Source organism: Dasypus novemcinctus, chromosome 23 (genome assembly GCF_030445035.2).
Source record: "Dasypus novemcinctus isolate mDasNov1 chromosome 23, mDasNov1.1.hap2, whole genome shotgun sequence".
In the NCBI taxonomy this organism is placed as follows: domain Eukaryota; kingdom Metazoa; phylum Chordata; class Mammalia; order Cingulata; family Dasypodidae; genus Dasypus; species Dasypus novemcinctus.
This window is the reverse complement of record NC_080695.1, coordinates 37,513,845-37,537,532: the sequence shown is the minus strand read 5'-3', so window position 1 is coordinate 37,537,532 and position 23,688 is coordinate 37,513,845. Positions and strand designations below refer to the sequence as shown.

Sequence of the window (23,688 nt, the reverse complement as noted above, 5' to 3'; positions counted from 1 at the left end):
TCCTGTGCAGAAGTGCCCATTCTTAAAAGCCATGAGTACGCTCTCCAGGAATGTCAACAAGCAGCCATGAGTGGTCAAGAGGATGGGCTCTAGGGTCAGAAGACCTGGGTTAAGTCCAGGACTGCCAGTTTCCAACATCGAGCCCTGGAAACATTACTTAACCTCTTTGTACCTTAGTTTCCTCATCTGTATCTAATACAGGAATCATATAGTGAAGACCTGAAAAGATGTCCCTAAACTACTGCATATAAATATACAACCTAAGTAAAAGCAGTGTGATTCCTAGGGAAATTAAAATTCATGAGAATTTCTGTAGTGGATCCCACTCTTCTCAAGCAAATTGCTGCCCTAAACTCCTTCGATATAGAGATTCTGGAGCTACTAACTGCTACTAGATCAAATTAATTCTTATTTACTTGAGTCATTGAGAGGATTAGATTAGATAATGCATGTCAAGTGTTTAAGTCAATATCTGGTTCATTATAAGTGCTCGATTTTTAGTTTTTAAGTAGTAGTAGTAGTAGTAGTTGTTGTTGTTCTGGAGTGACCTTGAGAATTGCTTCACATTTCAAGCTTCTGTTTTCTTCTATGCCAGATGGCAATGATGACAATTTATTCATTCAACAAACATTACTGAACGTTTCCTGACTGGACCCAAAATTCTGTGACACTCTTCCCATCGAGACATGGGTTTCTCTTCTTGAATGCTTGACCAATAGCATATGTAGAAATGCCACTGGGCCAGTCTCTAGGTCCAGGCTTTAAGCTATTGTCCTCTTCCACTTCCTGTCTCTTGGGACACACAGTGTTGGAATTCAGCCACCATGTTGTGAGGAAGCCCAGGTAGCCAGGGGAGAGCCCACATGACGAAGAACCAAGACCCCTGGCCCTAGGCCCTGGGTGAGTTCTCACCTGGGAGCCACACCAACTTACCGGCCATGTGAGTGAGCCATCTTAAGGGTGGATCTCCAGTCCCCAGTCAAGCCACTCCTGCTCATTCCACATGGAACAGAGATGAGCTTGTTATTTGTTTTGTTGTTATTAATTGAGTATATATTATTTTAAATCAATTCTTTAGAACAGAACTGTTCAATAGAAATATAATGTGAGTTGCACATATAATTAAAAATTTTCTAGTAGCCACTTTACAAAAAAAAAGCAACAAGTGAAATTAACTATAATGATATATTCGATGCATCCAAGTATAACCAAAATGTTGTAATTTCAACACGCAGTGGAGATAAAAATTATTTATGGGCTATTTTACTTTCTTTTCTCATATTAAGACCTTGAAATCCAGTGTGTATTTTATACTTGTAATCACATCGTGATTTAGACTAGCTATGTTTCAGTGCTCAATAGCCACACGTGACTAATGGCTATCATATTGGACAGTGAAGCTTTAAAATGAATAAAAGTTGGAAGGAAAATTAGTCCATCCCCCAGCTCCTCTTTTACAGAAGAGGGAAGAGAGATGCAAAGGGAGGAAGTGACTTGTCTAAGGTTATGCAGCAAATATGAAGTCCAAACCAAAGAAATTCTGGTAAAGCAACCTGCCACCTTATTACATCTAAAATGTTGCTATAATTCATTCATTTATTATCAGAGTGCACTAGGTGGGAGCTCTAGTGGCCTGGAGAACTCATGCCTTATCCATAGGGTGCTACCACTCAGCTTCATGTGACATTCACTATGTTTCAGTTTGCTAAAAGCCGCTAGGAGCAATATACTAGAAATGGGTTGGCTTTTTTTATTTTTATTTTTTTGAGGTACCAGGGGTGGGGATTGAACCCAGGAACTCATATGTGGGAAGCCAGCACCCAATCACTGAGCCACATCGACTCCCCTGAGTTGGTTTTTTCATTTGTTTATTATTTTTTGTTTGTTTTTAGGAGGCATCAGGAACTTAACGCAGGACCTCTGTTATGGGAAGCAAGTGCTCAACTGCTAGAGCCACTGGTATAGTGGGAATTTATTAGGTTAAAAGTTTATAGTTCTGAGGCTGTGGAAGTATCCAAATCACGGCATCATTAAGAGATGTTGTGTCAACAAGTTGCAGCTGTGGGCGATCAGGCACGTGGAGGCATCATCTGAAGATGCTTTTTCTCCAAGCTCAGCTGTGAGTGATCAGGAACATGGTAAGGCATACCGGCGGCTCTGCCAGAGGCTGCCTTCTACTCCAGGCACACTGTCTCCTCGCTAGCTCAGCTGTGGGCAATCAGGCGTATGGCTCATCTCTCCCCTCTCCTTTGGGTGTTGTCTCTTTCAGCCTCCTGGGGGCCTCTTTTTGCTCTGCTCTGCTGAGTCCAGCTTTCAGCCTCTTGGGGTTTCTCTGTCTCTGCAGCTTTGTACTGTGTGTCTCTACATGTTTCTTCCCTTTACAAAGCACTCCTGTAAAAGGATTAAGACCCACCCTGGGGCATGCCCTACTGAAGTGATCTAATGAAAAGGTTCCATCTGCAATGGGTTTACACACACAAGAATGGATTAACTCTCAGGACATGATCTTCTGAAGTCCACCCTGCTTCAAACTGCCACATGCCGATTGTCTTGATCTCTTGCCTGGTCTAATCAAGCAGCCTCTTAACTGCTCTCCCTACTCCTACTCTGACCCCAGCAGTGGATTTTCCAAATAGTAACCAGGGTAATTTTTAAAAACATAAATGTTGGATCACTCTGCTGCTCCAAACCCTTCTGTGGCTTTTCGCTCACTTGGAGTAAAATCCAAATTCTTTATCATACCTCACTAACCTTATCTTATAACTACATTCCCCACCCGCTCTCTCCACCTCTATCAACAAGGCCTCATTGCTGTTTCTCCAACATGCCAAGCAAGCTCCTCCCTCAGACTCATTGCATTTGCTATTTCCTCCTCCTGGAACACTCTTCCCCCAGAAGAATCTCAGTTCCCTTAGAAAATCATGTCTTACTCCCTCACTTCACTCAGGTCTTTGCTCAAATGTCCCTTTATCATCAGTGTTTTCTCTGGTCACCGTAATTCTTCAATATACTATATTTTAGTTAAATCTATGCTGTGTAATGTGGAGATTCATTTTCTTTACAGCATGAATCTCCACATTACACAGTACAGATTTGTTAGTTTATTAGGTTATTGTACATCTTCCCCATTAGAATGTAATCTCTGTGAGGACAGGGACTTTTGTCTATGTTATTTAACAGTGCCTGGAACAGTACAACGTAGGTGCTCAGTAAGCATTGCTGAATGAATGAACAAATGAATGAGTGAATGCAGGCTCCATTTAGCCACATCTTTTTCCCAAAAGAAGCCAGGATCTAGATCTCTAGGTGAAATTATACCAACTGCAAGGAGGCTGGCAACTATGCAATAAAACAAAACAAAACACACACACATACAACACTGTGCTAGCTAAAAAAATGCATCCAAGAGCCACCAGTTTGAGATCCCCTGCCCTACTAGGATTTGGTCCATTGGTGACCTGGCACTCCTCTTCTCAGATGGTGAAGGTTCACTAGGAATGGAGTGGCTCTCCAGGTTCTACTAGCCCTCATATCCCCAGGCCCAGGCCCCATGAGGTACTGTTTGTTGTTATAGACCAAAGTCATCCAGGACACTTTATTCAAAAGGAAGGATGTGGGATGCAAGCTTCCAGCTTATGGGTTCAAAGGAAATCTACTTCAGCAGCAGTGTCTCTGGGATGTTTTCCTGAGCTTCCCCTGGAGGCAGTGGGGCCTCTTAGAGGACTAATAATAGACAGGCATGTCCAGTTTCCCAAACATGTCAACCTTAAACCGAATGCTATTTTTTCCTCTTTACCTTTGAATTACTATGTAGGGAAGGACCATTATATTACTACACTCAGTACTTCATATATGTCCTAATAATCACTTACCACTCAGGAGTTTTCAGGCAAAATTGTCATAGTGGGACCTGAACTTTGTTAGGGAGAAGTTCAGCGTAACTTGTATAGCTCCATCCTACCTTCCTTCACCCAACAGTGACTCAGGTTCCCTTCACGTTGATGGCCAGTAAGCTTTGTAGTAAGGCCAGCCCAACTGCCATTTAACAACTGTGTGGCATTGGGCATGTATCTTCATCACTCTGGGCCTTAGGATCTATACCAGACCTTCATAGGGTGTTGGAAGGCTAAATAAGACAGTGCAAGTACTTGACAGCCAGCAAGCACTTGATGTTTGTCTTTATGGAACATCTACTGGGCATGGGCAGGAGTGCTGTCCTTTAAGTTTTCACTCACCACTCACTCAACCAACATTTATTGAGATCTCAGAAGGCTTTAGGCACTGGTCTTGCACCCTGTGACACAGTGGTGAGTAGCCCCCTGCCCTTACTGAGCTGGGAAGGTCCTGTCTAATGTGGTGCTGCATTCTGGGGGCACGTTGGGAGGATGTTTAGATGCAGTGAATGGACAAGGCCCTAAATAACATTGGATTACATAGCTAGAACATTATTATCCTTTTGGTTAGCTTCCCATCCGCCTGACTCCATCAAGAACAAAGTCCCAGTTGGGTATTAACATGCCTTTAACACCTCCATGACATTTATTAACCTCCCTTCTCAACAAATGAAAGGTGGCCTGAAACTCGGATCCTTTGCAGGTGACAGCAACTGGAAAGATTTTAATAAATTGAGGGTACCTCTTCTCATGCAAACTCAGAAACCATGTAGGCTCCCTCACCTTCCCCCTCCCCAAATGGTGCAGGGATATGATTGGGGTTTGTGAAAATGGGTTAGGAATGAATGAAATTTGGGGGAAATGCTTATCTATTGAATTTATCCTCCCTCCCCTTATTTGCCCCATTTTATAGTTGAGCAAACGGAGCCTCTTTTGAGGAGGACATGTACAGAAGGTAGGGAGCTCTCTTCTAAATGATGTGGCAAGAAAAGCCAAGAATCCTCTTTGTGGCGGAGTTATATATATATGTAAAACCAAAATGTTGCTCCTCCCCTACCTCTGCAGAACGTGTGTGCATGTGTAAGTGTGTGCAGCCACAGCCTTTCCGAATGAGTGACAGTGGGAGCCCATCCCTCCAGGAGACGCGTGCAGAATGACCAATGGGATGATGGGGGTGGATGGGTACCAGTCTCTGCAGAGGCCGGGGAGGAATCCACTGCGCCCACCCTTTCCACACACTTCCCCCAGCCCCTGTTGGGTCTCTCCGCTCTCGGTTCTCCCGGGGTGCACGCAAGGTGCTCATCTTCTTAGCGTAAAGCTGGGTCAAGACCGGGTGGGGGGCACGAGGCTCAGGTCTGACGAACGCAAGCTGCGGTCCCGGCGCCGCAGCGCTGCGGCCGAGCACACTTCGCCTGGAGGTCGACAGCCTCCGGGGTGCCAATATGTAAAGCAGCTGGCGGCGCTGGGCGGGGCTTGGGCGCGATGCAAATAAGGGAGGTGGGGTCAGCCCGGGGCTCCGCCTCCCTCCCCCGCAGCTGGGGCCAGCGGTGCCAAGCGCAGCTGGACGAGCGGCGGCAGCTGGGCGAGTGACAGCCCGGCACCGCGCGCCGCGGCCGCTAGAGCCGGCGCAGGGGACGCGCCCGTGGCCCCGGGCGGCAGCCGCGGCCGCTTCCTCCCGCGCTCCCGGGCCGCCGCCCGCGGTCCCGCGGCCCCGGGCCGGCCCGGCTCCGGCTCCCGCTCCCCGCGCGCAAGATGGCTGACCCGGCTGCGGGGCCGCCGCCGAGCGAGGGCGAGGAGAGCACCGTGCGCTTCGCCCGCAAAGGCGCCCTCCGGCAGAAGAACGTGCACGAGGTGAAGAACCACAAATTCACCGCCCGCTTCTTCAAGCAGCCCACGTTCTGCAGCCACTGCACCGACTTCATCTGGTGAGAGCGCGCCCGGCGCAGGGCGCCTTCCCCGGGCCCCGAGGGCAGCGCCGCGCGCGGGGCCCCGCTCTCCGCGCCTTCAGGGCCCCCGGGGGAGAAGACGCTCTGCCGGGGCCCGCGGCGCCAGCTCCCCTCTGCGGACCCTTCCGCCGCGGAATCCCTGGTGGACGGTTCTCGGCTTCGGGCTTCCCCGGCCCCAGACGGCCGGCCGTGAGGCACCTCCTGCCCTCTCTGCCTCCCCGGGCCCCTCCGGGGCGCCTGAGTTAGCGCCGCGGGCGCCTTTTCCGCCACTTGGCTGAGGGCGCGGGGAGTCTGCCCCTGCTGCGCCTTGGGTGCCCTCTCTCCCGGGGTTCCCTCTCACTCCGCCTCCTTCCGGGCTCAAGGCGCCCTCACCCCACCCCTCCTTTCCGAGGGCAGCGTCTTGGGTGTCCTCTCTCCATCTCCCTGCGGGCAGGGGGCATCCTTTCGTCTTTCAGTGTCTCGGGAGGAAGCGTCCTGTGCTTGCTCTCACTGCGCCTCCCTGACGGTCTGGGGTGCCCCTCTCCACTCCCCAGCCCTCCTCCCTCACATCGCTGCGTGGCCCCTTTCTCTTGTCCATCTAGGCGTGGGGTGTTCTCCGCGCTCCCTTTCCAGTCCCCCCAGGGTCGCCGCTTAGTCTCCCTCTGGGTGCATCTCTGTCTCTTTCTGCGCGAGTACTCGGGGCATTTCTGAGTGCAGAACTCCCGCCTGCCTTCCCTCCCCTGCTCCGACGGAAACTCTCCCCCTCCCACCCCGCCCGGGGGTCGTGGGCTCCTCTCTTTTGCTGGGATGAAGGGAGGTAGGGGTTACCGCCCAGCTCCCATTACCCGCGAAGGCGGAAGACTCAGACACCCGCCTGCGGTGGGGAGGTTGCACCTGGGGTAGGAGGTGGGGGAGGGGCGGCTGTGAGGGGGAACTAGCGGGCCACTTGGTCCCGCGGGCTGCCTGACCTGCCTCTTTCTGCCTTTGCAGGGGCTTCGGGAAGCAGGGATTCCAGTGCCAAGGTAGGTGGCACGACCCTCAAACTGTGGGGCTCTGGGGATGCCCTTTTTAGGGAGAGATGGTAAAAGAGACTTTATAGAAGTGACCGAGTTGGACAGAGAGTGAAGGAACCACGTCGGTCAGAGCGACCTCCGGGCTAAGAATTCATCACCACAAAAGGGTCCTTTCAAAGGGTGTGTGTTGTGCGTGGGGGGAGGTGGGGAGCAGGGGTGTTCCATCCAGGTAAGGCCAGTGGCACTTGGAGGCCCAGCATGCCAAGGAAGTGCATCCACTCTTTCTCCCTTCCCAGCAGCAGAAGAATCAAAACAGGTCTCCTCAACCTTGCCTGGCACTGCCAATCCTTCTGGAGGAAGTGTCTCCAGGGGACATTTCTGGGGGGATTCCTCTACCCTAATTCCTGTCCCCTTTTCTGCTCATGTGTCCTTTCTTGCCTCACAGAATGAGTTTCTGCCTTTCCCCTGCCTCCCAGAGGTCTCTGCAGGTGGCTGCCTCCTCTGCAGATGGTGAACACACTAGAAAGGCGACTTGTGGTTGTCCCCTGGGCCTCTTCCCTCTCTGAAAGAGGTGGTTGCAGTTGGAGCTCCTCTCAGATCCGGGTTTAATTCATCCTTTCTATCTTTTGGGTACTAGGTCCGGGAAGGACTGCAGGTGACTTGTTCCCTCGGCCTTGCATGTAGGTTGAGCCCCCCCATCCCCCCCCAGTATAATCTGGGATGCCCACCTTAATCATTGAGCCTTTTAATCATGTGTTAGGGGCCTGTCTCTGGGGCTGATGTTTGGAAGATGGCTTGCAAATTGGCTGCCCAGGGCCAAATCACCTCTAGACTTGGTTAGAGCCCTTACAGTGGCCTCAGCTTTTTAAACATATTAAATCTGGGAGATGTTTCACACCCAAATATGAATTCCCAACTCTGTCGAGAAAGGGTGCCTCTTGTATCACAGCGACCTTCTGGAGCTAGAGAGCAGCGGATTTCATAGTCAGGGCATGCATTCACCGTTTTGTTTTGGTCAATTCCAGCCAGGCCAGCTTCACCCATTTCTGGCCCCTGTAGATATTTGAGTTTGCCACCTCTGATCTGGAAAGTTATTGTTTTCCCTCCACTTTTAGGTCAGGCCCAGTTGAGTTTGGTGAGAAATACCTCATTTCTGGGGTGTGTCTCAGATCAAATTGACCAACCTTGGGGGAGGGGGTTGGGTTTAAATCAGGAGAAGAAAGCTTTTGAGTGTTAAAGAGTCTGAGATGTGACTTTGTGTTGAATGACAGTTTTGTTGTTGCAACTCCACCCTCCAGGGAACTGGAAAAGTGATCCCTAGAGAGAGGCTGCAGAGCATTGTCACGTGCCTAGTGCTGTCCTGGACTCACCATCCTTTCCCTTGAGATCTAGGGTGGTGAATGGGCCTTGCAGACTGCCCAGCCTCTCCTACCAAGATTGGGAGTTTCACACTTCATAAATCCTTTAAGTGGCTCCAATTTAGGCCCTGGTGCAAACAGTTTGGATTGTTTTCTAGAATTTCGTCTGAACTTTCAGGCAAATACTGATGGTATCTAGGTGCCGGAATGTGTAATTTCTTCTTTGAGGTTGCCTTTCACTTCCATGAATCAGTTTCTGTCTTTGTCTCTTGCTGAGGTCAGGGGTGATTTTTAAAATTTTATTTTATTACTTTTACATTTTTTACTGCTACTTTCCTACCCCACCTGGTATGCTGTTAATGATGGTTGGGAAAGTCACACAGGCATGTACACATCTGAAGCAAATATGAAATCCCTATTTTCAAAGCCTGGGAAATGACAGGAGTTTTCTGGTATGGTGAGAGAAAAGCAGCGTGAAGGTCTCTAATGAAGTAAAGGTACTTTAGAGGTGCCTATTTTATTTTTAAAACCTCTCTTTTCTCCTCCCCTTTGAGAAGCAATGTAGGGTAGTGGTTTATGTATACAGGCTGTCAGGCAACTCACTGTTGGTTTGAATCCTAACTTTGGGGTGTCCCAGTCATGTTATGAAGGCGCTCTGTGCCTCAGGTTCTTCATCCCTAAAATGGGGCCAACAACAGTATCAACCTTAAAGAGTTGCTGAGAGGCTCAGAGTTGTTGCAACATATAAGATGCTGGGACCGGGGCTTGGCACAGATTACGTACTCAGAAAGTATCAGTTACTATGTTTGTCCCCAAACGGCCCCAATATTGGGGACGCTGGTGGGTGAGAAGACTGGCTCTGCAGGGTTGCTTTGTATGGAACTGGCTATCAGGGGAGAACAAAATGCCAGCTGTTACCTTCTGGGCACCTGATGTCACAATTTTGGCAGGGTGTTCCATTTGAGCTGGCGAGGTCTTCCTGGGGAGTCATCAGGAGGGGTTGGGCAGGTTGGTAGCCGCTGAAATCGAGGTGCTTGGGATCGGGACATCCTGGAAGAGGGGCAGGTTATCCCTGGCTCTCAGAGTTGCCTGAGACAAATTCTGGAGCCGTGGGGGTGGTGGTAATGGGTGGGTGGGCTCTTGTTTTTTCATTACTTTCTGTACTAGACATTTCCTCTTAAAGTGAATCTACTTAAAACAGGATCATAATTTTATGGGAAATACATAAAGTTTTATTCTCTCACATAAATCATCAGTCCAGAGCCCAGGGCCCAGGTTCCTCAGCTTTCTGCTTCACTGTCCCTAGGGGTTGACCCTTATTTCGCCATCCAAGAAGGACGCCACAATCTCCTATCCTCATATTCTTATTTAAGTCAGCAGAAAGGAGGAAAGGGGCAAAGAAAGGCAAAGGACACATGTTCACTGTCACTTGGAAAGGTTCTTGGAGGCTGCCACAAGAGGCTTTTGCCTGTATCCTAGTGGTTAGAACATTGTATACCCATTCTTAACTGCAAGGGTGGCTGGAAAATGTAATATTTATTCCAGGTAACCATGTCCCCTTTTAAAGAGTGGATATTTCATTTCAAAAATGAAAGGGGAAGAGAGAATATAGCTTTCACCACTCTTGGGTAGGAGATGTGTAGCATGATCATAAAGCAAAGAAGCCATCGGGAGCTGTTTCCATGCTCCCAAGTGCTGTCACGGAAATTGGGGATGGTGGTATGGGTCTGGGAGAAGAAGGATGAAAGGTCCATAAGCCATGGAAAATTATGGATTTCTATGTGCTCAGGGAAACATAAGAATCTATTTTGTCATTTTGTACTGTTAGAGGACAGAACTCTAGGTTGACTGCCACATAACTTCTCTCTTTTTATTTCTGCTCTATTTTTAATAAAACCACCCTGAAAGGTAGTTTAAGAATGCCTCCACTGACAGGAGACTGGGGCAGAAAATTCCTATTTTGAAACTGCCTAAATTCTGATTTAGAAGTGGGACCCCTTGGATAAACAAGGCAGACTTCTCTCTGTGGAATTCTTTAGAGGAGTCTAGAACCCACGTTTGTGCCTTAATTCTAAGTAAGGCAAATCTTGGGTGGAATTAGACTCTCACCCTAAAAAGCCTTTGCAGTTTGGCAGACAGAAAACATTTTTAAAAAAGGAATTTGGGAAGCAGTAAAATATAGAGGTTTAAAATTCATCATAGGAAGTTAGACTCAGAACTAGTTTTGAATCTCTGATTTGCCACCTACTGGCTGTGTGACCTTGGGAAAGTCATTCACCTCTTCATCTGTAGAAGGGGGTGATGGTGAGGAGTAATGATGTAATGCATGAGAAATAGTTACAGTAAGAATCAAAAACTCTAAGTGAGATGATCATTATTACTTGGTTAGCTGTAAGAAACTGTATCAAAAAGGGGCACAGTCAATTCTGGAACTCATTAAATGACTGTGCTTCTTCCATGAGTTAGACAGGTTTTCTTCTCAGGTATACTTCTTTGTAGCTTCTGGATAACACCAGTGAGTACACAGATCCACATCTGGGTCCAGAGAGACAGGCATTGTTGGGATTGTTCAACCTCATTTTTCTTTACCCCCTTATTCCTAAGAAAGACCTAAACTTGCCATGGGCACTCTAGAAAAAAAACCCAGTACACTAATTTTCTGACTTTGGAAAACCAGAATTGATGATTAGAATGAGTAAATCAATTCTTCCTTTTCCTTTGTAGATTAGAAAAACATGCTTTTTAACCTTTTAATAAAAATTACTTAAAAAAACCACCAAAGCATTACATGAATCCAACCGTTACTGTTTTCATCAACATCCACCCTACAGAATGAGTTTATTTTAATGTGTAGTTAACACATATAGGTTAGAATATATCCTTTTTTATAGCAATAAAATGTGAATCAACGGTTTAGTTATTTTTGGCACAGTTTTCCCTGCAAACTTATAATGTGACATCCTGCACTTCATGGTGAACTTTCTCAGTAAAATTGTAAAGAGGACTATGTTTTGGCAATCACGAAGTCAGGCTGTACATTGCTTCTGTTTTCCAATTCCCCCCTTCCCAGAAGCAATCCCAGATGCCTGTTAGCCAAACTCTTTTGACTTATTCTGAACCTGTCTTGATAGTTTCTATGTGGATAGAAAGGAGAAGCCTTTTGACTTCATCTTTGATGTTTTGGTGATTTCCCTCTCCACCTGAAGTGAGAGTTCAGGCCCAGTGTCCCATCTGAAATAAGAATCTTTGGGTGGGTTAACGTTGGGTAGGGAAGGCTGATTTGTCAGAGAGACAACAGATTATTTTTGAGCTGTAGAGCACTCAGTGAAAGCCTGTAGCTTTGTCACTGGGCAACATAATACCTTCTTAGGTTAATATGGAAAATGTGACCTTTGAAAATCTGGGTGATATGATATACAGGCTCTTAGAAACTAATTTTAAAAAATTTATTATTTTCTTACTACAAGTGAAAATCCAGATATTGCCCAGGACTACCAGCTACAGCCGATTTATAGTATATATAGGTTAATAAGGAAATGAGTCTCATATAGTCATATGAGAAGGCAATTGGTGAATAAATAAAACTAAAGGTCTGAAAATAATACACATTCTTGCTGTTGGGGTCTTTTGCTCTCTATATACAGGTATGAATATATATGTAGTTAGATTCATGTGTCACAATTTTGAGAATATACATCTCCTTTTGACACTTTTCAGCTACACATAGTTAAATTACTAAGTCCAATTTAAAATCCATAGTCCAGTCTTTTGACTCTACAGTCCAGTTACTTCTTAGGTATCAGCTGAAATGTTCATTGTTTAGCTGACACCTTCTAAGGCTTAGTCCCTTATCATTTTTGACATTTGATCTAATAATCATGGATCCTTTGACTTTATACAACCAATATACTTAATGAAATTGTGTGATAATCTATAGATAGAATGTTGGGCTTTTTATAGAGTATACAATATCCACAGTGTTTCCATGTGGCATTAGGAGGTACAATGGATGCTTGACAATTTGATAGGAATTTCATCTATCCATTTATTCTTCCATTTATTCATCCATTAATGTCTCCATCCCTCTATCTAACCACCCATCTCACCATTCATCCATCCATCCTTTCATCAGTCCATTCAGAAGGTATTCACTGAATAAGTTCTATGTGCCAGGAAGTATTTTAGATGCCGGGAATACTATGATGAATGAGATTGAAGCGATCTTTACTGTCCCAGAGCTTATAGTGTAGTGGGAGAGAGAGATATTCTATACATCATTGCAACAATATGTAAGTTCGCTTTTGAAAAGTACTTTGAAGGAAATGTGCAGAATGCTAAGATAATATATAATGGGAGGCTAGCCTGTTTAATTGTTTAGAGTGGCATCAGGGAATTCTTTCGGTCTGGGATTTTCAAAAAGCTTCTCATTCTCTGAGATAAATGGAGAAAATCTGAGTTTTAAGGAGTCAGAGTTAAAACTTGTGAAACTGTTCGTATCCTGGATAAAGATATGCCAGGATGTCTCATCTTTGTGATATTCTATAGAGGAGCACTGAACCTTTATTTATGTCATGGTTGCAAATAAGATGCGTGTTTGGTGGAATTAAGACGGTTACTTCAAGATGGCTTCTCTCTCAGTTTGACAGACAGAGAACGTCTCTTCTTAGCTAATCACTCAGATAATGAGCTGACTTCCTTTTTGTTCAGGGGTTGCAGTTTGAAGTGGTTGTACTAAAGCAGAAAATCTTAGAGGTGGAGGAGCAAGTCTGAGCCAGTAGATTCAGAATAACCAGAAGGAGAGAGCAAAGCATTTCAGCAAAGGCATTTGTGAGGTGAAAGCCAGATTTTAGGGGCACAAATTACTCCCATTACCTCCCAATATCTCCATCACCCTGGATCAATGCTCGACAGTCTACAACTCTTCATTCCTTTGGCTTTGGCTGTGTTTCCTCTCATTTGGGAGATGAGATAATTTCAAGAAGTTTCACAATAAACAGTGTTGAATAACAGAGTAAAAGATCCTTTGTTAATTCTCTTTCCATCTTTCTGATTTTATGAAGGAGAAAGTCTTAGTTTGGAGTTACTGTCTTTAACACCACTCTAACACAAGTCTGGGCCCTTAGTAAACATTTGCAGAGTATTTATTTTTCATCATAAAGGAACTATAGGAAAAGAGCTACAGGGGATGAAGATTTGTTACTTTCTACCTGTAAAGGAACTTTATTTTTTTGCATTAATATGGAACCTGGTTCTATTCTACCACTGGGCTTGGATTTGTATTGGCTGTTCCTCTTTGTGAACAGGGCAGGAGAATTCAGTGTCATTCCTGGAAATGCTTGGGGTTGGAAGGAAGCTCGATGTTGCAGATGGCCACAGTACTAGCAGAGTCTGAACGGTGTAACAGCTTTTCTCCAGAAGTGTCAATCTTTTAATTTTCATCATTACTGTTGTTGCTGTTGTTACCTTTTAATTGTCCTTTGTCCTGCCTCCTGGGTATCTCATACAGAAAGTTGCTCTTCAGAATCAAAAGGGTGACACAAGCCCAAATGGGGAGGGTTCTTATTCCTTCCTTTTGAGCTTTGGCATTTGCTAAGCAGACAGAAATTAACTGGTTCAAGATATGCAGAAGCGTTAGTTCAGCAATGACCGTTATCCTGGGGGATTCTAGCACTTTTTTCCCTTTATTGCCCAGAAACAAGATTTTGGGCTTTTAGAGAGAAGTATAAAATTGGAATTATGAGTACAGACTCAAAAAACAAACAGACCTAGACTTGAATTGTGACTCTGTGTCTCTGTGACCTTGGGCTGGTAAAATATGATCCTGCTTTTTTCTATCCACCCATACATCCATCCTCATTTCATCCATCCATTATAATCCAATCAACAAATATTTATTGAGTGCCTACCATGTATCAGATACTATTAGAAGTGCTAGAACTAGAGCAGTAAACAAAACAGTCCCTGTCTTCATAGGGTTTACATTCTAGTAGAAGGAGAACAATAACAACATGAAACAAATATAGTGTCTGCTTTCAGATGATGATATAGATTTTGAAGGTAAATAAAATACCATCTTTGCCCTTGAAGATCCTCCTGGTCTTTTTTTTTGGGAGGTACTGGGGATTGAACCCAGGGCCTCAAACATGGGAAGCAGGTACCCAACCACTGAGCTACATCTGCTCTCCTCTTCTAGTCTTTTGAGGGGAGAACGAGACATGGCCAGTTATTTCTGATATATGATAAAAAGTACTACACCAAGGATGCAAAAGACCATGAATCACATCCTTCTTCCTCCTAGGAGGAGTGGAGAAGATTCCACAGAGGAGGTGATATTTTGGGAACAGTTTTACAGGAGTAGTAATTCCTGGACTGACAAATGGATGGGTGTGGTGGAGGGAGAGTGTTTTGGCTAGAGAGGACAGCACAAGTTAAGACATGTAGCAGAGAGGACAGAGCACATGCAGGGAATGGGAAGGAGGGAGGAGTTGGTGGGAGAGGAGCATCACATCCATTGGAGGGCTTGGTTTGTGAAGGCAGCACAGTGACTGGGAAGCTGTTGCTCTTGTTTGAAAGTGGGATATGTGAAGATGAGGGAAATGGCCAAATTTTATAAGAGGAGCGTGAGATGCATTTCAAAACAGTGCTTGCCTTGATTCAGACCCTGAAATTCCTAGCTTGCTGAGTTGGAAGTCAGGTGGGAAGACTGACCATTTAGAAGCAGTGGAAGAGCATTGCTGGAGCATCTAAGAAGCTGTTGCTATTTTTTGCATCCCAAGGAGAAATTTAGATTTTCATGTCAGTCATATTGTTGATTGTTCTATTTTGGGGGGTGGTTACTAGGTTATTTTTGTGGTTCTAACAATAGTGAGATCTCTTTCCACTGCATCTTTAGGCACAGAGGGCCATAGAAATTAATTTTCCTATGAAAGGAATCCTCCCACTCGCTTTCTCCCTCTCTTCTGCTGTCACCTAGCCAGTGGCACGTGTATAGTGAGCACATGCTGTATGTTGGGGAAGAGTTTGTGCTTTGGACACAGAAAAGCATCCATTCAAATCTTAGCTTCTCCTTCTGTAACCTTGAGCCACCTACTTAATATCTTTGAGCTTCTGTTTCTTCATGAATAAAGGGAAATAATAACAGTATCTAATTTATAGGGCATGTATCAATGTTTCCTTCGCACCTTGCCTGACATACAGAAGCACTTGATAAATGGGGGCTATTTCAATTATTCCTAGGGCTGGACACTGTTCTGGTTCTTAATGAGTTTATAATCTTATTGGGGAGGCAAGAGGAATGCTCCTGAATCAAGATAATGCAGAATGGATGTGCTTACCATGTCAATAGTGTTAGGCACAGCTTAACACGGATCTGTGAGATAAATGCTCAGCTGGGGCTGGAAGGGTGATTTGAACATGGGTGAGGCTAGTGTTCTCCCTGTAACTCTTTCGTGGCTTGCCATGCTTTAATTTGTGGGAAACCTCAGAAAACAGATTTGAATTCTGTAATCACCCCATCTGCTAACCTCATTTTGAAAATGTATCAATGGCATTTCAGCTTTAAATCGATTTCTTATCACTCTCTACATTCTTTGGGTGGTCTATTTATGTGCTCCTTTGGATTGAAGATAGGCAAATAATGTGGGTGAAAGTGAAGGGTGAAGTCTGCAGGACCGTCTTTTGTTGTGATGGTGGGGTGGCGATTTTTGTGGGTTAGCTCTGTATTGAATGTCTTCCTTCTCTTCCCAAAGGTGGGAATAAATCTTTAGCATTTAGACAATGCCCCAAACAGGAATTTTTTTTTAAAGATTTATTTTATTTTTATTTATTTCTCTCCCCTTCCCCCCCAATTGTTTGCTCTTGTGTCCATTCACTGTGTGTTCTTCTGTGACCCCTTCTATCCTTATCAGTGGCACGTGGGAATCTGTTTCTTTTTGTTGCAACATCTCTGTGTGTGTGAAGTGCCATTCTTGGGCAGGCTGCACTTTCTTTTGTGCTGGCCGGCTCTCCTTACAGGGCACACTCCTTGCGCGTGGGGCTCCCCTATACAGGGGGCACCCCTGCGTGGCAGGATACTCCATGAGTGCATCAGCACTGCGCGTGGGCCAGCTCCACATGGGTGAAGGAGGCCCGCAGTTTGAATCGCGGACCTCCCATGTGGTAGGCGGAAGCCCTATCCATTGGACCAAGTTCGCTTCCCATCAAACAGGAATTTTGATAGTTATCTGGATTTTGTGTGTGTGTGTGTGTGTGTGGGGTGGGCAAAATTTGTGGCTGGAAGTGTTAATTCACCTGGGTCAAACTCGGAAGCAGGATTGGCATATAGAGTGGTGAGGGACCTGCTTTTATTTCGGTTGGAAACCCATCTTTTTTTTTTAAAAAGATTTATTTATTTATTTATTTCTCTCCCCGCCCCCCCACCCTGGTTGTCTGTTCTCTGTGTCTCTTTGCTGCGTCTTCTTAGTCCGCTTCTGTTGTTGTCAGCGGCACGGGAATCTGTGTTTCTTTTTTGTTGCGTCATCTTGTTGTGTCAGCTCTCCGTGTGTGCGGCACCATTCCTGGGCAGGCTGCTCTTTCTTTTCACGCTGGGAGGCCCTCCTTATGGGGCATGCTCCTTGCGTGTGGGACTCTCCTACGCAGGGGACACCCTTGCGTGGCAAGGCACTCCTTGCGCGCATCAGCGCTGCGCATGGCCAGCTCCACACGGGTCAAGGAGGCCCAGAGTTTGAACCGCGGACCTCCCATGTGGTAGACGGACGCCCTAACCACTGGGCCAAAGTCCGTTTCCCTGACTTCAGTTTTGGTGTTGGTGTTACTATGACTTCATCTGTGATTGTTTTAAAAATAGTATACTGGCGGTGGACTTGGCCCAGTGGTTAGGGTGTCTGTCTACCACATGGGAGGTCCCTGGTTCAAACCCCGGGCCTCCTTGACCCGTGTGGAGCTGGCCCATGTGCAGTGCTGATGCGCGCAAGGAGTGCCGTGCCACACAGGGGCGTCCCCTACGTAGAGGAACCCCGTGCGCAAGGAGTACACCCTGTAAGGGGAGCCGCCCAGCGCGAAAGAAAGTGCAGCCTGCCCAGGAATGGTGCTGCACACACAGAGCTGACACAGCAAGATGACGCAACAAAAAAGAAACACAGATTCCCGTGCTGCTGACAACGACAGAAGCGGACAAAGAAGACGCAGCAAAGAGACACAGAGAACAGAGAACTGGGGTGGCGGTGGGGGCGGAGGGGGGGGTGGAAGGGGAGAGAAATAAATAAATAAATAAATCTTAAAAAATATATATACTATTTCCTAGTTTACAAACCTTGACCATTTTTGTTTGAAACAAATAAAATTTCCGTCGTTAGAGCCTGTTGGGAAGTGAGTTTCAAAAGTATGTGATTGCCTCAGTCTTAACTTTGGGCAGAGCCTCAGATTCTATTGAAGTTTCTCTGTGAACACGAGCAGTTTCTTTTGAAGTGCTTGCCTTAGTTCATTACTGATCCCAGTGGGCTGGAATGAAAAGACTCTCCATTAATAATATTAAACTGGAAGCTACCAAAAAGTCCATCAACAGTAGATGGCATAAGTCAATTTGAGGTCCATTAATTAGGTAAACAGTATACAGCAATAAGAATGGACAACTACAACTATAGGCAAGAAACATGGCTCTCATAAACAAAATGTTGTGCAAAAGAAGGCAGAAACAAGACTACATTCTATGTGCTGCCAAAGTTCAGAAACAGGTGATAGCGATCACTGGCGATTGTGGTGAGGACAGTGTGAGGCTTGAAGGGGGCCTGAGCAGGGCTTCTGGGGTGCTGAAACAAGGTTGCAACGGTGTGTTCAGATTGTGAAAGTTCATTGAGTTGTATGCTTGTGCCCACTTTTCTGTTAGGTAAATTACACTTAATAAAAACAACAACCCACGTTGTTTTAAGTCAGTGAGACTGAATATGAGAAATGTTAGTTGGGACATTTTCTACTCTGTGCACAGAAATTAAATCTGTATGGGAGACAAGCACCTTCTGGAGTCACCCGTGGAGGGATGGTGCCACTTGCCTTCCTGGGGGGGACATCTGCTTCTCATCTCAATGTTGCCTGTCGGTTGTAAACTAGAACAAGGAAGCCAGGGCATCCTGACAATTTCCCCACCCAATAATTTAGCTCTGTTGATATCAGGAAAACGTGAGCTCACAAATTATTTTTAGGGCTTAGAATTTTAAGATTGTTTTAGTTAAGGTATTGGTAAGAATCCATTATAGCTGCTCTAACAGATAAACCTTGAAATCTCTGTGGCTTTTCAGAAAGAGATTTGCTTCTCACTCACATCACAGACCAGTGCAGGTGATGCAGGGCTGCAGCATCCCTCCAGCCCGTTGTCTGCCCTCCCTAGGGTGTCAGTGTCTTCTGCATTTGGTGAATGGAAGGGACGCGAGAAAGCTCACTCACTTCGCAGCCACTCCCTTCTGGAAGGGATGCACATCGCTTTTGCTCACATTCTGCTGTCCAGGATTCAGGCACCAGGCCCTCCAACGGCAAGTGCGTGCTGGGACGTGTAGGCCAGTGCTGTGTCCAGGTTTGCTTTGTGTTTTTTTTAAAGCCAGGGTTTTCTTCTATTTCCTTTGGGGTGGTGCACCCAATATTACCTCTCATTGGACTTCGGCACAACTGGGATGTGAAACTCTAGACCTCTTTATCTTGTCAAATATCTGTAAGGTGTGTTTGGGGGAGAGCAGGTTCTGTTTGTGTTACTAAGAGTGAAATAAAGAAGCACTTCTCTTATTTTTAGCTATTTGTACAATCTGGTTCTCATCAGAATTTCCAGTTTTCAAATCAGTCAGAATCCTTGCCCCTTCTGGTTGCCAGTGGATATCGAAAGCCCTTCTCTCAGAGTCACGGACAGGATCACCCAGGTGGTTCTCTTCTTTTGCTCTTTTGTTCTCTCTCCTGTAACAGAATCCTCTTGTGTCTCTCCTTCCAGTGATTTCGCTGGGCACTTCACATAGCAAAGATACATTGATATATAACAAACCACCTCAAATCTTAATGCCTTAAAATAAGGACATTTTATTTAGCTCATGTTTATGTGGGTCAGTAAATGTGGACTGGCCTCAATGGGAGGGGTGTGGTCGTGGGCTAGTTGGGGTTTGGCCACTGTTGGCTGCCTTACACAAACGTTTGCAGCCTAGGCGGGATGCCTGAGACAATTGGAACCTTTCTCCACCTGGCCTTTCATCTTCCAGCAGCTTAGCCTGAGCTTGGTCATTGACTGGTGGATGGTTTCCCAGTGTAAGAACAGAAGCTGCCAGGCCTCTTGAGAACTAGGCTTGGAACTTGCACAGTGTCACTTCTGCCATATTCTATTGGCGAATGCAAATCACAAGCTCACCCCCGGGGGTGAGAGGAAATATACTCCTCTTGATGGGAGGCGCTGCAAATAATTTGTGGCATTTTTGGGATCTACCTCACCAATTTCAATAAGGCTCTCTTGACTGCCTAGCTCTCTAAAACATGCTCCAATCTTGTGTCCATCTCCTGAACTGAACTTGAATCTATTGCAGGCCCCAAGGGAGTGCTCACTGCTTACACCTAACAGTAATAGCATCTACCTCTTGGGAAGTGGCAGTGTGTAAAGGCGTGTGTAAAGGGCACAGCCCAGGACTTAGTATCTATATTAAACACTGAATTACTATTACTTCTGCCCAGGTCCTCCTGTAAACTTGGCACTCAGGGCTTGAGATTCAGAGAAAGGAACACAAGGCCCCTGCCCCTGAGGAGGGAGAGATCAGAGAAAGGACATGCAAGCACATCTGTGCAATGCAGTGTGTTGTGTGTGATGACAGAGTTGCAGTGGAGTGTAGATGTGGTCTTATGACGTACTGGTCAAGGGCATGGGTTAGACCTCAGCTACTACACCACTCGTATGTGGCATCCTGGGCACCTTTCTTTTCTTTTCTTTTTTCTTTAAACTTTTATTTGAAGTAACTTCAAATTTACAGGACAGTTGCAAAAATAATACAAAACCTACACAGAGAACTCTGACACAACCCCTGCCCCAGATACACAGATGCAACAATTTTAACATTTTGACACATTTGCTGTACCCTCCCTTCCTCCCTCCCTCCCTCCCTCTCTCTCTCTCTCTCTCTCTCTTTCTCTCACTCATCTCATCCATCCAACCACTTGTCTGTTTTCTAAACAACTGAGCATAGGTTGTATACATCATGCTCCTTGAACACATAATACGTCCATATACATTTAATAAGAACACGGATAATCACTTATGTAACCAGTGCAAATACATTTACCAAGTCCAATAAGAAATTTAACCTTGATACAAAACTAGCAGTCTATGTTCCAAGTTTTCCATATGTCCAAATATTGTCCCTTTGAGCCTTTTCTTCTCCATTATTTGATCCCATCCAGGATCATATATTACGTTTAATTGTCATTTTCTTTAGTTGCTCTTTTTTATTCTTTAAATTATGGAAACATATGCAACATACACTTTCCTATCTCAACCACCCCCCAGCATACCATTTATTAGGATTAATCACACTCACAATGTTGCACTATCCTTACCACCATTCGTTACCAGAACTTTCCCATCACGTGGGCACATTTCTTAATCTCTTCAGCCTTCAGTTTCCTTATCTGTAAAATGAAAGTAACAACACTGTCCCACTTCCCGCAGAATCATGGGGATCAAATGAGACAGGGCATGCAATTGATCGATAAATATTAGTTCTGAAAAAATAAATTCTCAAAAATGGCTAACATCATTGCTGCTTTGTCTTAAAAGATGAAGACTGGCATGCTGGTGATTTTGGGGGGAATAGCCCTTGGGAATACCTAAAGGAATTGAGGGGAGCAGAAAGAGGGCAAAGTGAATTGTTATGCAATAGCTGTAAAAGAGGCCAAAGGCAATTTATAGCACTCCCTGGGCCTGGGATGGCTCTTCAGAATTGGGCATTGGCTATGGCTGCTACTGGGGAGGTGGCATGACCCTGGGCAAGGTGGCTCCCTTCTGCAACGGAGGATCCCCAGGGAGGATGCACCTGTGAGCCCCTGGCCTTCAACACTCCCAGCAGCTGGAACGAGTGCCTTGGCCCTGAAGTGGGGATGTCTGGGAGATGCACAGTGGCACCCACTATAAGCTTCCAGGTCTCTCTTAGGGGTTCATTTCAAACTATATCTCTCTGATTGTTAGAAAGTTGCGGGGCTTCATAATTTGTCTCTTCCAAGAACTTTGATTTAGTTGCTATCTAGATTCATAGATGTTATATTTCTGGAACTGAAACACCACTGGAACTGAAACAAGGTCATACAGGTATTAGGGAGGAGAGCTGGGATTTCCATCCAGGCAATGGGACTTCACACCTCACTTACTCCCCTTATGCAGGAGAGCGTGGCATGAAGAGCCTGAATTATAACCCTGGACTACATGATTCCAACACCTTGTTTAACCTTTACACCATATAACTCTTCTACCCTGGGAAGAGTTTTTCTGAATTTTTCTAAATGTGTTTTTTTCAACTGTGGATCATAATTCATTAGAGAATCATGAAATCAGTTTAATAGGTCATTTATGACCATCATTAAAAAATAGAATAGAAAATATTAGAGTGTATCACACTTAGGAAGGGTATTGTCTCATGAAGCTTTTATTTCATTTATACTCATAGGTATGTGCAAACTGGGTAAAATTGTAATGTGTGTTTCTTACTGTGGGAAACAGTCAACGAAACTGGAAAATCAATGTGAAACACTTGGAGAAGAGGAACTGGAGACTCATGAAATTGGCCCACGAACTTTTGAGGCTTTATATATATTTTTAGAGATTAGCTGAACGCAATGTTTTGAATTCTTTATAAATAAAAGTTTTATTCTCACCCCAGTACAATATCCCATAAACATTTATTTATTTATTAATTTTTTTACTTAGTCATCATTTGTTTAATTGTATTTTTTGAAGATACATAGATCACAAAAAATATTACATTAAAAAAAATAAGAGATTCCCATATACTCCCCACACCCCTCACCCCACTCCTCCCACATCAGCAACCTCTTTCATCATTGTGGCACATTCATTGCATTTGGTGAATACATTTTGGAGCACTGCTGCACCGCATGGATAATAGGTTACATTGTAGTTTGTACTCTCCCCCAGTCCATTCAGTGGGTTATAGCAGGATATGTAATGTCCAGCATCTGTCCCTGCAGTATCATTTAGGACATGTGGGGAAAGTGGACATGGTACTTAGTTATCATTAATGAAGGATTATTTCAATACACATGGACAGGCCAAGAGCAGTTGTTCATAGGAAAAGCTTTGCAAATGAACATATTGGTGCTCTGAAGCAGAGTTAAGAGAATTTTTATTTTTCATATTCTTAAAACTTTTATTGCAGTATTAATGATAATCAGAAAGGATAAATTTAAATCATTCATCAAATCAATTTCTGTTTTAAAATGCAGAAATAGTATCCCATAAACATTTAGATCATCGTCTTTGAGTACTATCACAGATGAAAGCTATTTTTCCAAGTAAAGTTTTAAGTACTGTGTGGGTTTTTAAAACATGGAATTGTTGGTTTTGATGGAACTGCCTGGCTTGACCTGTCTTTTGATGAAGTGTTCGAGTGCTGTGTCCGTGCTGCAGAGACAAGGAGCTGGTTATCCAGGGGGATAATGGAGATTTGAGAAAGAAGTGTTTTATGAGCAGAATCAGCAGAATCAGCACAGAGGTAAGGAGGAGGAGGTGTGTAGGGGCTGCACAGAGCCCTCGAAGATGTGGGAGCAGCATGCCAGCATGGAGGCAGGTCCCATGGTGGGACTCTGCTAAGGGCATCCTCCAGCTGCGACTTGCAAGGGCTAGGATTCAGCATGTGTGGTTATATTGTCTGGTGTTCCCAGTAGGTGGGGGCCCAAGTGACAGCTGGCCTCATTGTGTTTCCCTTTTAGCCTTCTCTGATTGAGGCCCAAGGGCCATAGGAGAGCCAGGGTGCTCCAGATGGGATAAAAGTCAAGTCCAGGAAAAAAGGGAAATCAGGGTTAGATCTATTACTGCTTGTGTTTAAATTTTTTTTCCTGTAGACTCTAAGAGGGAATTTTCCATTTTCTTGGACACTTTAATCTTCCAGTAAGGCTTTCAAATGCTGCTGAACCAAACTGAAATTTATTGAGTACTTATTATGTGCTTGTACTATTCTAGTACTTTGCATATTTACTCATTTAATCCTCACAACTGCCATTGAGGTTGCTACTGTTAATAATCCCATTTTATAGCTGATAAAACTGATTCACAAGAGTTAAGAAATTTCCCCTAAAGTTATATAGAGTTAGGATTCAAACATGGATTTGGGTTCAGGATTATATAAAAGGAAGTACAACTCCAAAACTGATGATGACGGTGGTGATAATGATGATGAGGACAGCTAATATTTGAGTACTTGCATTGAGCTGGGCACTTCACGAATTTTATCCCTTTGAATCTTTACTTTCCAGT

General features: G+C 44.9%; 1 protein-coding gene across 2 annotated transcripts in view; it reads left to right on the top strand.

The window, feature by feature from the left end:
- Positions 1–5,411: 5,411 nt before the first annotated feature.
- The window catches only part of PRKCB (protein kinase C beta), a 362,468-nt gene continuing 344,191 nt past the window's right edge, over positions 5,412–23,688 (top strand). The window contains exons 1-2 of one of the 2 annotated variants that reach the window (XM_012519041.3): positions 5,412–5,818; positions 6,809–6,840. In XM_012519041.3, coding sequence (XP_012374495.2) covers positions 5,646–5,818; positions 6,809–6,840 — 205 coding nt within the window. In that variant the 5' untranslated portion in view covers positions 5,412–5,645. The remainder of the gene's footprint in view (positions 5,819–6,808; positions 6,841–23,688) is intronic. The other variant, XM_012519039.3, reaches the window with a different exon arrangement.